The 15,097-nt window shown below is 46.2% G+C and overlaps 1 protein-coding gene across 2 annotated transcripts in view; it reads right to left on the bottom strand.

Annotated features, from left to right (window-relative positions):
• The window catches only part of mylka (myosin, light chain kinase a), a 52,842-nt gene that overhangs the window by 15,842 nt on the left and 21,903 nt on the right, over positions 1 to 15,097 (bottom strand). The window contains exons 12-19 of one of the 2 annotated variants that reach the window (XM_005463369.4): positions 12,447 to 12,578; positions 10,890 to 11,087; positions 10,151 to 10,358; positions 10,031 to 10,075; positions 8,118 to 8,204; positions 6,552 to 7,435; positions 3,325 to 3,441; positions 1,118 to 1,177 (exon numbers count right to left, since the gene is read on the bottom strand). In XM_005463369.4, coding sequence (XP_005463426.2) covers positions 1,118 to 1,177; positions 3,325 to 3,441; positions 6,552 to 7,435; positions 8,118 to 8,204; positions 10,031 to 10,075; positions 10,151 to 10,358; positions 10,890 to 11,087; positions 12,447 to 12,578 — 1,731 coding nt within the window. The remainder of the gene's footprint in view (positions 1 to 1,117; positions 1,178 to 3,324; positions 3,442 to 6,551; positions 7,436 to 8,117; positions 8,205 to 10,030; positions 10,076 to 10,150; positions 10,359 to 10,889; positions 11,088 to 12,446; positions 12,579 to 15,097) is intronic. The other variant, XM_019352701.2, reaches the window with a different exon arrangement.

Below are 15,097 nucleotides of genomic sequence, written 5' to 3'. Positions count from 1 at the left end.
TGATCAGAGCAGAACAGGACATCCATCCACAGCAGTGAGCCCACTGAGGCATGCACACACACACACACACACACACACTGAGCAGGAAGGATTTAGAGTCGGATCATAAAGATAAGAGCAGATTTTCCACTGAGGGCTGCAGACAGAAACATGAAGCTGCTGCATGTCAGAGTGTTTTTGTATGAAGTTACTGTTCAAGCACTCACATATTCAGCCCTGTGCAGATACGGAGAGCATGAAAACATCGAGAAACATCTCATCCAACAGGAAAGGTTTAACCCTTTCATTTATTTGTGTCTCTATTGTGATTTGTTCATGAAAGAAACATTTTGGTCACACAACACAATTTACTCAGAGTGAATAATTATTAATCATAGCTTTGATGTTAAAATGTTAGTACATCCAGGAATTTTACTTTTAGTATTTTCTGCAATATGTTCCTCTTTAAAACCCAAAATCTTTCATTAGGATGAAACTTTTAAAAGAGCAACAACACTTTCTTTTATTCTGAAGAGTGATCTTAGGATTTCTACGAAAGCATTACGACCAATCAGAACACAGCTACAAACCAGCTGACCAATCGGGACACAGCTACAAACCAAACAAAGTTACTACTTGTAACCACAAAGTTATTGTTTGTAGCAGACTGTGTGTTTTAGCCCACAGTGTCTGCACAGTTTGTTTCCAGGTGTGACTCATTCATGATGCACAGGTGTGAACTCTGCAAGGAACGTCTCCAGGCTGAACATGTTTATGATCTACAGGGGGAGTGTGTGTGTGTGTGTGTGTGTGCGCGTGCGTGTGTGCATGTTTGTGTGTGCGTGTGTGTGTGCATGTGTGTGTGCATGTGTGTGTGTGTGTGTGTGTGGGAAGCAGCAGGGCTGATGGGAAACGTAGTGTTAATGAAGGTTTACTGTTCTGGAGGTAGGAATAATAATGTGACAGTGATGAAGGAACTGATGTTTCCAGTGATACACAGACTCTTTAAAATAGAAACACTCGCCTGAGAGAGTGTGTGTGTGTGTGTGTGTGTGTGGGAACCAGTGATCCCAGCCTGCAGCTCCTTATTGGGACAAAAGGAAAGAGGCTGCTGCTGCTGCATATTTTGGAAACTCACTCTCTGAGGTTGGAGTTGCCTTCTTGGACTTCTTGTCGGCCGGAGAGTTTTCAGCCGGGTCTGCAGGACACAGAGAGACAGAGAGGGAGGAGTTAACACGTGCACACACTCAGGTGCTCTCTGAGAGCTCCACAGCTGTGAACCCCAACACAAACATCAGAAACCCTCCGGCAAACACTGAGCGTTCACCTGCAGAAAATTCATATTTTATTCAGTCTGAAAAACAAAATGTGTGTTTACACAGCTCAGACATTTCACATTCTGCTCTCCGACATGAAATACATCAGTGAGCACAATTACTGAATGCTGCGTGGATCCAGAGCAGGTGTTTGGTAACACGCTGCTCAGCGAGACTCGGCGAGACTCAGCGAGACGGCAGAAGTTCAAGTCAAGTCGTGTGAGCGCAGAAAAATGCCACCGGCTTTTTGTGAGGGAAACCAGCGCGGTGCTGCATTCAGGGACAAACTACCAAAAAAGTCACTGCTCAGACTCAGAGAACCCAGGTACGTAAATAACAATCAGGAGGCATACACATATAAACGTGCACGGGACTCAGTTCAGCCTGAGTTAAGGCCGTTTCACATCGGACGCGGCACAGCGCGGCGCTCTGAAACCCATTCATGTCTGTTGTTTGCGTCGTGCAGTCACGGTTTTCCGCTGCGCCGAGTAAAGTGCAGCACAAGCACAGGTGTGGGAGAGCAGAGTACTCGCGTGTGTCGCACCTTCATGCTACCGATAGAAACTAAGCCTACAGCTGTGCTAAGGTCAACCGCACGACGAAGGAAAGCGTTCTGTGCGTGTCCGAGTTCGGTGAACTGTTTGTCACAGGTTTACGTGCACGTACGGGGACCTCCAGAGCTCTGCAGAGGGAAAGCAGCGTTGTGGAAACAACGCACTCTTCACTAGTTGGGACAAAGCTTTCTTCTTTATGGATGAGGGATACGTTTTTATTCAAGGTTTGGACATAATACAACACAAACTGTCGTAGAGGACACAAAGTCAGAGAGATACATGTTTAGAAATGACAAGGAGCAGGCGCTTCTCGTACACGTAGAGCGGTAGCAAAAAATGACGTACAAGCAGAGCGCAGCGCAACACAAATTTTGGATTCTTTGCTCTAGTTTGCAGTGAGACATGCTGCGTCTGATGGGCCTTCAGGCTGCAGTCTTTGGGTGCTGTCTGGACTGACCTGGTGCACAGGCCTGAGACGATCCTGGAAGCAGGAGGTCTCAGAACTGAACCACAGTGTTCACACAGCCGGACACTTTCTGTGTTCTCCGGAAGTCACTGCTGTCACTTCCTTGACTTCCTGTCCAAACACTACATCACAGATTCACAGCACATGGTGGAGCACAGTTCATCGTGTTTACATCACAATGTCGGCCTCTGTCCTCGCCGCGTTAGCTCACAGCAAAGAGTGAGCCGAGTGTCCTCGTGCTGCTTCAGTCTCAGGTGTCCATGAGCACCACAGGACTGAGACACACCTGAAACAGCTGCTGTGTCCATGCTGCAGGCTGGACCACGGCGTCCGTGCTGTTCTGGACACAGCACGCTGAGTTGTGAATCCATCTGTTGTGTTAAAACCAGCTGACTAAACCCTTTACAAACAGCGGATGTCCTGACGACCAGCACTAACTCATCTGCAAACAGGAGCCGATCTTTGATAAAGTTCAACTGTGTTTGTATTCATTGGTTCTAATGACAGGAAACCCAGCTGACCAGAGGACAGCGCTGCAGCTTCTGCTGCATCACTGTTTCAGTCCGAACCACTGCAGCGACCATCAAAGAGAGTGGGCGGGGCTAACATCACCCATGAATGCTGATGTTTGTCTGAGCTCTCCAAAGAAAAAGAGCTGCACTGCTGAACAGAGTCCTGTTTTCAGGAGGCTCGACTCATCGGTTGGTGTCTGAGAGTCAGTGCTGATGACGGAGTCAACAAATGTTCATGGACACGGCAGGAAGTGAACAAGCTCTTTGGTTTAGGTGACAGACTAGGACAAACATATCAGATACATTTCAGATCTTCATTCAGACAACAAAAGTACACTTTAAAGTTTCTGTCACAGTTTGAATGCTTTAAACCTACATCAGGATGCGGGAGGAAGAATAACTGTAGAGGAAAGACCAGAAGAACAAAAACTGCAGCAGAAGAAGAACATGCGGCACTGAAGGAAAGATCTGAGAGAGGACCAAAGCTTTGTTCTCACCGTCCACCAGAACCGTGCAGGAACACTCGGCTTTGCCTGCCGAGTTCTCGGCTCTGCATTTATACTGGCCTTCATCCTCCAGCAGGGCTTTGTCTATGGTCAGAGAGCACAGGCCGCCTGCAACACACAACACAGCACAATATAACACAATCCACACAGGACACAGTCAGATCAGCACGAGGTCAAGTCTCATTTCTTACATTCCACAAAGTTAATCAATAAAAACAAAGAGTGCAGGTATGACCCCTTACACATTTCATTTAACATGAATGAGCTATCACAGCGTCACGTTCTGCACAGTTTTAGACGTCATGTGAGACTAAAGACCATCCTTCGGGGTCGGTGCAGCATCCTTCAGAAAGGCTTCCTTCTTCCTTCAACACGTGTTAGGACATTTCTTTACTTCAGATAGAAGGACAAGCATCACATTCACTCGCCTCTCACTTTGACTGATCAGTGAAAATAAAAACTTTTCCTGTTAATCTAACTTTGTCACCTGAAAGATGGTTTTAAAAACTTAAATGGAAATCTGTCACTAAGCAACTATTCATGAAGTCCTGTTTGCTCCAATCAGAACCGAGATGTTTAAAACTCGATTGGCCAGCCGAGAGTTTAGGGAACCTGAAGTTCACAGGACGGGACAAAACTGAAGTGTGAAGTCTAAGAAACCCTCGTAGAGGTCGGAGGGTCATGGACAGTTTCACTAACAAGAACACGAGTCTCTAACACTGCCCCCCTGGTGACAAAACACAGCTATCACAGAAACTCACGGATCTGAAGTGACGTTCATACGACCTGCACACGACCAACACTCAACCTCACCCTGACCCTTTTTATTTGTGCGTCATGATGCTATCGTGGTGCTGAGTTACCATCCATCTTCTTACACTTGTCCTTTTCCGGGTCAGGGGAGCAGCAGCCTAGCCAGAGAAGCCCAGAGCTCCCTCTGTGAGCCACCTCCTCCAGCTCACCCGGGGGAACAGCGAGGCGTTCCCAGGCCAGCCGAGAGATGCAATCTCTCCAGAGTGCCCTGCGTCTGCCGCGGGGCTTCCTCCCACTAGCACAGGAACACCTCACCCAGGAGGCGTCCGAATCGGATGAACCACCTCAGTTGGCTGCTCTACTCTGATTCCCTCCTCACCACATTTGTAATGACAAGGCCAAACACCCTCTGGAGAAAACTCATTTCCACCACTTGTATCTATGATCTTTAAATCTCATCCGCAAGTTTCATAAAAAATGAAAATGTAATTTAAAGAAGTGAGAGGAAGATGAAAACTAAAGTCAGAGAGGTCCTTACGACTGACAGGCTGTAGGACCTGACCGAGGCAACGTCTTAGACTTGAGGGGATCCGCACCAAATCCAACAAAGCATGAAGAGAAGGCAGGAAGCTGCTGCAACTCGCTGAATCAACACTCTGAGCACTTTCTGTAAAAGGATCGCTTTGATCTGACATTTTATCGTCATGATGACCCTTCAGCCAACCATCACGTCGTGTTATAACGACGCCTACAAAACCACAAGAGCAGAAAGTGAAGATCTGAGTTCATCATAAACATGCTCTGCCTTTAAATCTGTACCGACACGTGTGTGTGACCTCTGACCTTTAACATGTGACACACAGACTCCTCACAATGCAGGATAAACACACACAACCAGGGGCTATCCTCCAGACTGAAATAACACACTGAGGGATTATTACACACACAGACACACACAGGGAATCCTCATTATTCATAAACACACACATTCACACACAGGTCTTTACAGGACATCACAGTGTGTGTTTCTATGCTTGTGAGGACCTTCAGGCTCTCTCTTAAAGGGTGAGTCTGCCTATTTTTATAAATGTGAGCCATCAGTCTGATTCTGACGGCTGCTGTATTTATTTCACCATCCATGCTGAAAGCTTCCTGTTAATGAAAGCTTCCTGCTGGAGCCGCTGATAACGGCACAGAGAAGAAAAGACTGTGACAGCTGCTCCAGCTGCTGAAAGTGAAAGTAAACTCAAAGTGTCCCTCGACCATCAGGAGGAGGAGAAGCAGTGAGGGTGACCTCTGCAGCAGAGCGGCGAGCCCAACAAAATCCAAGCACGTGGATCTACACAACATGCTGCATGCTCATTGGCCAATGACTCAATCATCTCCTGCTTCCTGTTCCTTTGTCGCTATAATAAGATCCTCATTTCCAAAGTAAACATGAGGCAAGCAGCAGGCTCATGCACTCAGACTTTTATACAACTGCCAGAGGAGTCGCCCCCTACTGGAGATTAGAAAGAATACAGGTTTAAAGTAGCTGAGCACCGGCTGCATCCATCTTTGATAACCACGCCCTCTCTCGTTTTTACTTGATCAGCTAATGTTACATTCATGCAGTGCGGCTAACTGTCACTGCCTTCTTAATGTTACTGCTAGAACAATCATGCTAACTCAATTTTAGCAAAGCCATGTCTAAAAGTAAGTAAAACTATCACCATTGCGGCTAAACACAAAAAAGTCCAGACTGAATTTAAAGTAAACTTTGTTTTTTAAATTTTTGTCTTTACAATCAAATCCATGAACGACAGTTCTGCTCCAGCATGTTCAAAGTTACTGAACAAGTTTAAAAAATTAGCTTCAGGAAGACGTTTGTAACTAAACATCATGAAAACAGTTTAAAACAGGCAGAGTGTCCCTTCAACTGATGAATGATCCCTGCGGACCTCACAAGTACAGTAATACGTGTGTGTGTGTGTGTGTGTGTGTGTATGTACAGTGATCTGCTTCCATATGAAATTCCAGTGACGGTCACACATCACATCCTGCTTCTATTGTTTCACATCTGCGTTCTATTATTAGAGTCTGAATCCTCAGACCTCCATCAGCAGCTGCTTCAGCTCCTCCACCGACTCCACCAACGCTGCTCCCTGCCACACCAGCTCACACAGCTTCACCTCCTCAGCTCCGCCTCCCTGTCACGCTGCTCATTCTGTCGTCTTTAATCTGAGGAGTTGTTTTTCTCCATTTTCTCAGCCTGAATAAATTCAGTGATTCTAATCGATTCTGATCACTCCCATTGATGATCGATCGCTGCAAACAAACACTACTGCTAAATAAAGTTTCTTTGAATTCAAAGTGAGCGTTCGGGGTTGCTGTGAAATGTAAACAAAGCCGCCCTCCTTCCTTTTTAACCAAATCATGTCAGAAAACCTTTCACTTCCTGTTGTGCTGTGTGTGTGACCTCTGACCTTCGTTTGCGAGGACGATGAACTTTGACGCCTTGATGACCTTCCCGTCCAGCGTCCAGGTGACAGTGACATCAGAAGCGGTTGCGAGGCGACACTGCAGCCGGAGCCGCTGACCGTCCAGCACCGTCATGTCGCTCAGCTTCTCTACAAACTCCGGTGCAGCACCTCCTCCTCCTCCTTCTCCTCCTCCGGTGCTCTTCTTCTCATTAATCCCTCCATCCACGCAGTTGTTCACCTCCGCCTTCTCCCCATTCTTCTCGGGGGCCGTCGGCTTCTTCTTGTTGGCGAGGACGGAGCGGAAGTCGCCAGCGTTCTTTGTGGGCGTCTCTGCGGCCTTGCTGCTGTTGCTGCTTGCGGCGCCCTTCTTCCCCAGCACGCTGCGGAAGTCGACCTGCGACGGGGAGTTCACCTTCTCCTCACTCTTGGGTTTGACACCCTTGAGGTTGGCCTTAAAATCCATGTGGTGGCGCTGGTTGTGCTCGGCGGTGGCGGTGGCGGGGCCGGCCTCCCTTGGCTCGTCTCCTTCTTGGATGTTTTTGCCTTGAACGGCTCGGCGTCCAAGCAGCGAGCGGAAGTCCAGCTGCTGCGCCTCCCTCTGCCGCAGCTCCTCTTCACCCCGCTCCCTGGTTTCCACACAGCGTTTGAGGAGGCCTCTGGGAGCAGTGGTCTGGTCCTCCTCTTTCTTCTTCTTCTCTTCCCTGTGCAGGTGTGGGAGCTGCCGGTTCTCCTTCTGCTCCTCGTTGGCCTCCTGCCACTGCCGACTGACACCACTGTTGCTGCTGCTGCTTCTCTGCTCCACGCCTCCTCCTCCTTTGCCACCTCCTCTCAGCACCACGCTCCCACCAGCTGCTCCTCCTCCTGCTCCTCCTGCTGCTGCTGCCAGGCTGGATGAACAAGCACAGAGACAGATGGAGGGACACAGAGAGAGAGCAAGAGGACAAGCTCCGCCCCCCAGATCTGAGCTGGTGGGGCGGTGGGAGGTGGGGGGACCTCGACTCAAATTGTTCATGTTACATCACAAGTGACTCAACTGCCCGAATATGGGCATGAGCAGAGGGAACACACACACACACACAGATGTAAACAAAGAAAAAGCAGACTGAGGACACACTCCTCTTCCTCCTCCTCCTCCTCCACGTTCTCCTCAGTTCTGAAGCTGCTGACTCTTTTTCACAGTTTCATCAAACTAAAGCAAACGGGGTTTCTTCCAGCAAACACTCGCAGCAGAGTAAACACAGAGAGGAAATACTGGCTCTGATTGGTCGGGGTGATATGGACGGATTAGAGAAGCTTTAGGGAATTTCTGGATAAATAACAGAAGGATGGAGGGAATGATGGGTGGGTGTGAGGAGGGGGTGGAAACAGGAACAGAGAGCTGGAAATGGCGGGGGGGGGCACTGACGAAGGCTGACGGAGTCAGACTCTATGCTGATGATGCAGAGGTCTGTTTAGGGAGTGAGACGTTTTAAAAATTCGTCAGGTTCAACCAATCACGTTCATACTGCACCGAAATCTGACTCCGCTCTTTTCAGCCAGCTGCAGGTGTCCAGGTGAGTGAGGTCTCACCTGCTGCCGTCCCGACCTCTCCTGTCCTTTTCTCGTCCTTCGGTGACCGACAGCGTGGCCACAGCGCTGCACTCGCCCACGCTGTTCCTGAAACACAAAGTTTATCTTCTACATGCAGCACACTCTCTCATCTTCTCACAGGCATTAAGACCATCTCCCACTTCTATGCCACCGATTCATCACAGCAGTGTTTTAACTCAGGCACTGCTGCACCGTGCTATTTGCAATGTCAGACTTCATATGAGAAACTGATCCTTTTATCTCTCATAAATGGCACATAACACTTGTTCCTGCTGTTTTCAATGTTTTTTCCCTGTAAGAGAGGAAAAGACACCAGGTAGGCTCCACTGGTCCTGATCAACAATGTTCATGAACATTTGACTGAAATTACCCTGAAAGTTGTTGTCTTTGTTAGCACTAATCGCATTATGTCTTGATGCATGCTCAATCATCCAGGTAAGTAAATCTTCATCTGGACATTTTCAGTGGGAGAAACGTTTCATCCATTATGATGGGGAAAATCTGATATTTACTTTTATAGATCAACTTTTGTCTTTTTGAGTCCAAAGCTCTCCTCTATTCACATCTGTGGAAAAACGGCCTCTGTGCCATCAGAGACGTCTTCAGTTCATCTGTTGATTGTAAAAGTAGTTTTTATATAGAATGACCTCTGCATTTGATTTGCTCCACATCAACCTTTGAACGTCTAAGACTTCACAGACAGTAACCCTACACTCGCCCTACAATCTGAAGAAAAGCACAAGGAACCTTCTGAAAAATGGAATCAGGTTTGATGTTTGTTAGAACGATTATATTCTTTTAGCTATTTCAGCTGAGGACAGATTTTCAGTAGGTTTCCATTCACACAGAACAATCCAGCCTTCTTTTGCACTGTCAGTCAAAGCTGTTAATGTTCACACTGTGATATTTCAAACCATCCAAATACTGACTTGGTTTGTAAAAGATGTTCAGGACATACAGAATTTGCTCCGAGAGTTCCAACAGTTTCCTGTTCTAGTAAATTGAAAATTATCCATTATTATGAAGTGTATATTTTAGTAATAATGTTTGATTGACAATAAATCTTTAGGCTCACCTGGTTGTCACTCATGGCTCAATGACTTTGAGGTTTAAAGCTGTACTTCCACCGTTTCTACAGGTTCAGGACTATTTGGATGAAATTATTGGGTTTCTAAGGTCTGAATTAAGTTCTGGGGATATTCTCTTTACCTCCAAGGGTGTGGTACTTCAGAAAGTACAGGAACTTGGTCCAAAATATCGGAACTTTGGAGTTCATGAAATATCAAAAGATCCTGAACTTTTCAGAGATCTGGAGCTCTGAAATTTCAGGACCTTGGATGGTCCAGATCAAGAACCTGAACATTCAAGATCCCCAATACACCTGAACCAGAACTGTTCAGGAACTTTACCAACCAACATGACCAAGTTTTTGATTGGTTAAGCACTTGTTCTCAGCATTATTGTCACTTAAAAACACCCAGAGGACCTTGTCTGTGCAGCATTAGGCACCTTTGAATTCCTTGATGTTGGTTTGTGTTTTGGGTAAAGTGCAGCTTTGCCGTCTTTCACAGTTTCTTCATGCTCACATCATATTCACTGGCACCAGCACATCACGCATGATTTCCATGAGCAGAAGGAGATTTCTCTTCTATTCTCATGTTATATAATCATGCTTTGAATATGATGCAGACTGCTGTATGTGCTGGGGTGGATGATGAGGTTATGGATGGATAGATTATGGAGGGGGGAGGGTTGGTGGTTCCTCTGTGAGTGTAATCCTCACTGCAGCTCTGCACTGTAGATCATCTGGGATTATTTTAGCATGTCTGCAGAATCTGTGTCTTTTTATGACATGTGAGTGTTTACAGTATCTGCGCCTGTCGATCTGTTACCTCAGTCTGATCAGGTACTCTCCGGCATGTTCCTTCTTCACTCGTCTGAAGAAGAAAACACAGTTAGCTGCATAAGGTGTGGTTAGCTGCAGAATGTGTGGTTTGTGTGTGACTGTAAACCTTATGAGCAGGGAGACAACGTCCTCTTTCTGTAGAAGTTCATAGTCGCCTCCGGAGGTCACAGGTCGGCTCGTGTCGGCTCTGGTCCAGGTGTACTGGGGAAACGGATCTCCGGCGATGGCACATGACAGGAGAACATGCTGACCAACAGCAGCGCTCACCTCTTTGGGCTTGGTGATGAACCAGGGCTGGACGCCGTCCTGAGGCTCTGCAGAAAACCACAATAATAAATCAGGGTTTATATGGAGGTCGTGTGGTTGAGCCTCACATAGGAAACCCAACATATACACTGTATACTGTATATAGTGTCTGAACACAATGACAACAAAGTTGATCGGTCAGTGATTGAGCTACAGCACAGACATCCTCAGTTACAGCTGGAGGGTTGATGTCTTCTCCTTCGCTCTGCTCATGGACACTAATCAGATCATTTGGATGGACAAACATCGTATCCACACAAACTCAGGATCCACAGACCATTCAATCTCTCCATGAACTATAAGTTACCATTCAGGCTCTGATAATAAAGAAGCATGTAATGCATGAACAAAGCTACAATCGCTCTGAAAACCCGACACAGACAACGGCTGACAGACAGGACTGGAGTTTTCTTTGGCTTTTTTAGGCCAAGGTGGATTTGGTGTCAGGATCAGAAAGGCTGTGGGTTTGTAATTGTTGTGTTTGTGTTTGTGAACATTGCAAAAATCCCCACGTTCGTCTCAGTGCAACTACAGCGTACCCTCCACAGTGAGCCGGGCCTGGGTCTGGTCCTCTCCATACTGGTTCCAGGCCTGGCAGCTGTAGGTCCCGGTGTCCTCGGGGAAAACCTCATGGATCAGCAGAGTGCAGCGGGTTCCCTCTCTGAGGAGCTGGAAGTCCTCTGACTCTGTCACCTCCTGCCCATTGTGGAGCCACACCACCTCTGGAGGAGGGTGACCTGAGGACCACAGACAGCTTCATTCATCAGGACACAGCAGTGAAGATCAGTACGCACCAAAGATCCTTTTACTTAATATCATTATCATTATATGCAGTATTTTTGAGAATTAAAGGAGTGACAATATTTTGTTTATTTAATTTACATTGTAGTGTTGTTGAATCAAAAGTACTTTTAAAAAAAGGCAAAGTGGAAGTGCAGTTCCTCTGCAATCCAGCAGAGGCAGCAGTGACTCAGTCCCCATAGACTCCCATGTTAAAACGTTACAGCAGAAATAAGCACGTTTACAGCCTCATACACAAATTGATTGGTCTTTATGGATAATTATCCACCTTCATAACACCTGTACAGGGGCAGGTGGTCTTTATAACTCACCTGTTTATTTGTTATTAGGGGCGTGGCCTCTTTGACTGACAGGTGGATGGTGACACGGGCGGCTGTAGCTGCTAACTGTTTGCTAGTTTCACCTGAACTGGACCTCCGGGCTGTGTTTGCGCTGTTGGAGCATTTTTAATGACATCTTCTGACCAATAACATGGCAGCTGTGAGGTCACTGTACTAACAGACCATCCAAGAAGGCGGAGCTTCAGTTTTGATGCACAGTGAAATTCAAGGATTGTGATTGGACGTTGAGCACTAATCAGCAGGTATCTGTGTCTGCACTCCATCATCTCATCCAGATACATTTGGCTACAGGACGTGGCCTCATAATGTCAAGTACTGTCACAGTCGCCACTTTTTAGATACAGTCTGTCATTTAAATTTAATTGCACTGTTATTTGATTCATTTCATGGTTACTTCAGTAAAGCTGCTTTAACTCTAGCTGTGGATGTAAAATTAGTTTAAATACTTTTCACATTTAGTAAGTACAATTATTTATTAATACGTCAGTTTGACCTTTAGTGGAGTTCAGTTTAATGATTGGTTAAGAAAACCATCCAGAGGTCAGAGGTGTGTGTGTGTGTGTGTGTGTGTGTGTGTTGGGGGGGGGCTCCATGAATTTCAGTTTCGTGTGGAAATGAAGCTCGTCCAGAGAAAGAGCAGCACCTCTGATCCTCACACAGCTTATATGGAGAAGAAAACCCAGTGTGGAAAATCATTATGTAACACACACACACACACACACTGCGGGGTTAATAATGTGGGGACTCATAATGAACTCATAATTCAGAAACAATACGTGCTATCATATCAGAGCAACAACAACACTCAGAGGAAACGAAGAAGACTCGTCCAAAGTAAATCTGCCCTCATCGCATCTCCTCCATCTCCCCAGAGATCAGACAGGAAATACCACAGTTCGCGCACGCACGCACGCACGCACGCACACACACACACACGCGCGCGCGCGCGCGTACCGCTCAGCTCCACCGTCATGGCGACTCTGCTGCCGTCCATCACCTTCAGATCGCTCAGGCGACCAATGAAGCGAGGAGCTTCACACGCAGCTCTGACCTCTGTGACCCCTGACCTCCCGCCTCTCTGTCTGCCTGCAGGGCGGAAACACATGAAGAAGAAAAGGAGCAGTCACTAATGTAATCAAGTACATTTACTCCAGTACATGAGAGTACTGCAGTCTACTGATACTTCAAACGTCAAAGGGAAATAATGCATGTTGACTTCCTGTTTTTATTTACAGTGTAACAGCCAATCACATTAAACTAACATAATCCAAACTCAGAGCTAACGTTAACATAACCTCAGTGTGTTAGCCTGAGGCAGAGAGAGAGCACAGAGAGCACCAGCCCGAGCCTCACTCGTCCTCTTCCTTATAAGGAGCGAGGGTTTCCTCTTCTCTCTCCCTCCATCTCACACACACACACACACACACACACACACACACACACACACACACACAAGTCCATTAAACCTGTGTATGTGTGTGCGCTCATGTGAGGAGGAACAAATGTGTGTGTGTGTGTTTTGTTCTGTGTACATATCAGAAATACCAGAGAGGACACACACTGCTTCACTGGCCGTGTGTGTGCGTCACATTAACTGATGAACACACACACACACACACACACACACACACACACACACACACACACACACTCTCTCTAACAACTGTTAGTGCAATCATATTTCCATGCTGGGGTGTTTCCAGGGTTGATGAGACGAGCGGGGGCAGAGGAGGTGAAGGAACAGAAATGTGAATATCTGAAACGCCGGGTTTGGTTTCATCTTTCCCTCTTACACAAGAGACAAATACATCCCTCCATCCATCCATCAATCATCCCTCCCTCCATCCATCCACCAATCCATCATCCCTCCCTCCATCCATCCATCCACCAATCCATCATCCCTCCCTCCATCCATCCATCCACCAATCCATCATCCCTCCCTCCATCCATGCATCCATTCCTTCTTCCCTCCATCCATCTGTCCATTATCCCTCCATCCATCCTTCATCACTCTATCCATGTCTCCATCCATCACTTCATCCATCTTTCCATCCATCCATTGCTGGTAAAGTAATTTGGTAAAGTTCTGCACAACAGCTGCTGCAGACCCAACCTCTCTAATTTTGGGAGTTTCAGAATGTCCTCCTCTAATTTTACAAAGAAAATTAAAGTTTGTGAATATTGCTTTCCTTCAGCTGAGGTTATGAACCATGACGCTGTGACCTTCATGTTAAACAGAAGAACATAAAACTGCCGTTTCCAGCGCAGGAATTCAAACTCTGATGGATTGATGCATGCTGTAGTTTGGCAGTACTTTAATTTGAAAGGATGTGAACACTTCCTCCTACACTGTGAGGAGTCATGTGACCTGCAGATACAAACTCACTGAGTGAAACGACTTCAGCAGCAGAGACAGATTCTTCTCAGACTGCAGATGAAACTTTATTGTCCTCACATGGAAATCTGCTGTCTGTGGGAACCCGCTGGTATTTCACTGTGTGTGTGTGTGGGTGTGTGTTGAGTGGGGGATTTCCTGCTGCATGTCTGATTGTCCTTATAAAGCTGCGATGAAGGTTCCTCTCCGACACGCTGATCAGTGATTGGCTGACTGATGCTGCTCTCACTCGTCCCTCTAATAAAATTAAATTCTGCACTACTCAGCAAATTACATTCAAAAGTTTGGACACAAAATAAAGTCCAGAAACCATCAGGGCGGTAAATTTTCCTGCAGCAGCTTCTTTGATTTCTGTTTTAAGCTCAGTAACTTCACAGAGCCGGTGTTACGACAGCGGGTTATTATATTTTATCACACAGGTCTTAGATTGATGATTAAATTTATGTGAGTAGTCAAGGTGGGAGGAAGATGTAAAATACTGTGAGTGATGAAAAATAAACATCACCACTTAGAAATAATTTTCAGATTCGCAGAGCTGCATCTGCAGGACCCCGACTGAGGTCTGTGTGATAAATTCATCCACAGGAGCTGTGATACCAGCAGCATTCTGGTTTCTATTATTTCATCACATCTGATCAGCTAAACAGTCTGAAATCAGAAAGTTTGACATCCTGATAATAATGAATTACAGTAGTCCAGCCTGGAAGTAATAAATGCATGAACTAGTTTTTCAGCGTCACTCTGAGACAGGATATTTCTAATTTTAGAGATGTTGCACAAATGGAAGAAAGCAGTCTTACATATTTGTTTAATATGTGCGTTGAAGGACATGTCCTGGTCAAAAATGACTCCAAGGTTTCTCACAGTGTTACTGGAGGCCAAGGTAATGCCATCCAGAGTAAGAATCTGCTTAGATACCATATTTCTAAGATTTTCAGGGCCGAGTACAATAACCTCAGTTTGATCTGAATTAAGAAGCAGAAAGTTAGCGGCCATCCAGGTCTTTATGTCTTTAAGACATTCCTGCAGTTTCACTAATTGGTGTGTGTTACCTGGCTTCATGGATAGATAGAGCTGCGTGTCATCTGCATAGCAGTGAAAATTTATGCTATGTCTTCTAATGATGCTGCCTAAGGGAAGCATGTATAATGTAAACAGAATTGGTCCTAGCACTGAACCCTGTGGAACTCCATAATTGACCTTAGTGTGT

This window comes from Oreochromis niloticus, linkage group LG16 (assembly GCF_001858045.2).
Source record: "Oreochromis niloticus isolate F11D_XX linkage group LG16, O_niloticus_UMD_NMBU, whole genome shotgun sequence".
Taxonomy (NCBI): domain Eukaryota; kingdom Metazoa; phylum Chordata; class Actinopteri; order Cichliformes; family Cichlidae; genus Oreochromis; species Oreochromis niloticus.
Note: the sequence above shows the minus strand (reverse complement) of the source record. Positions and strands in the feature narration are given on the sequence as shown.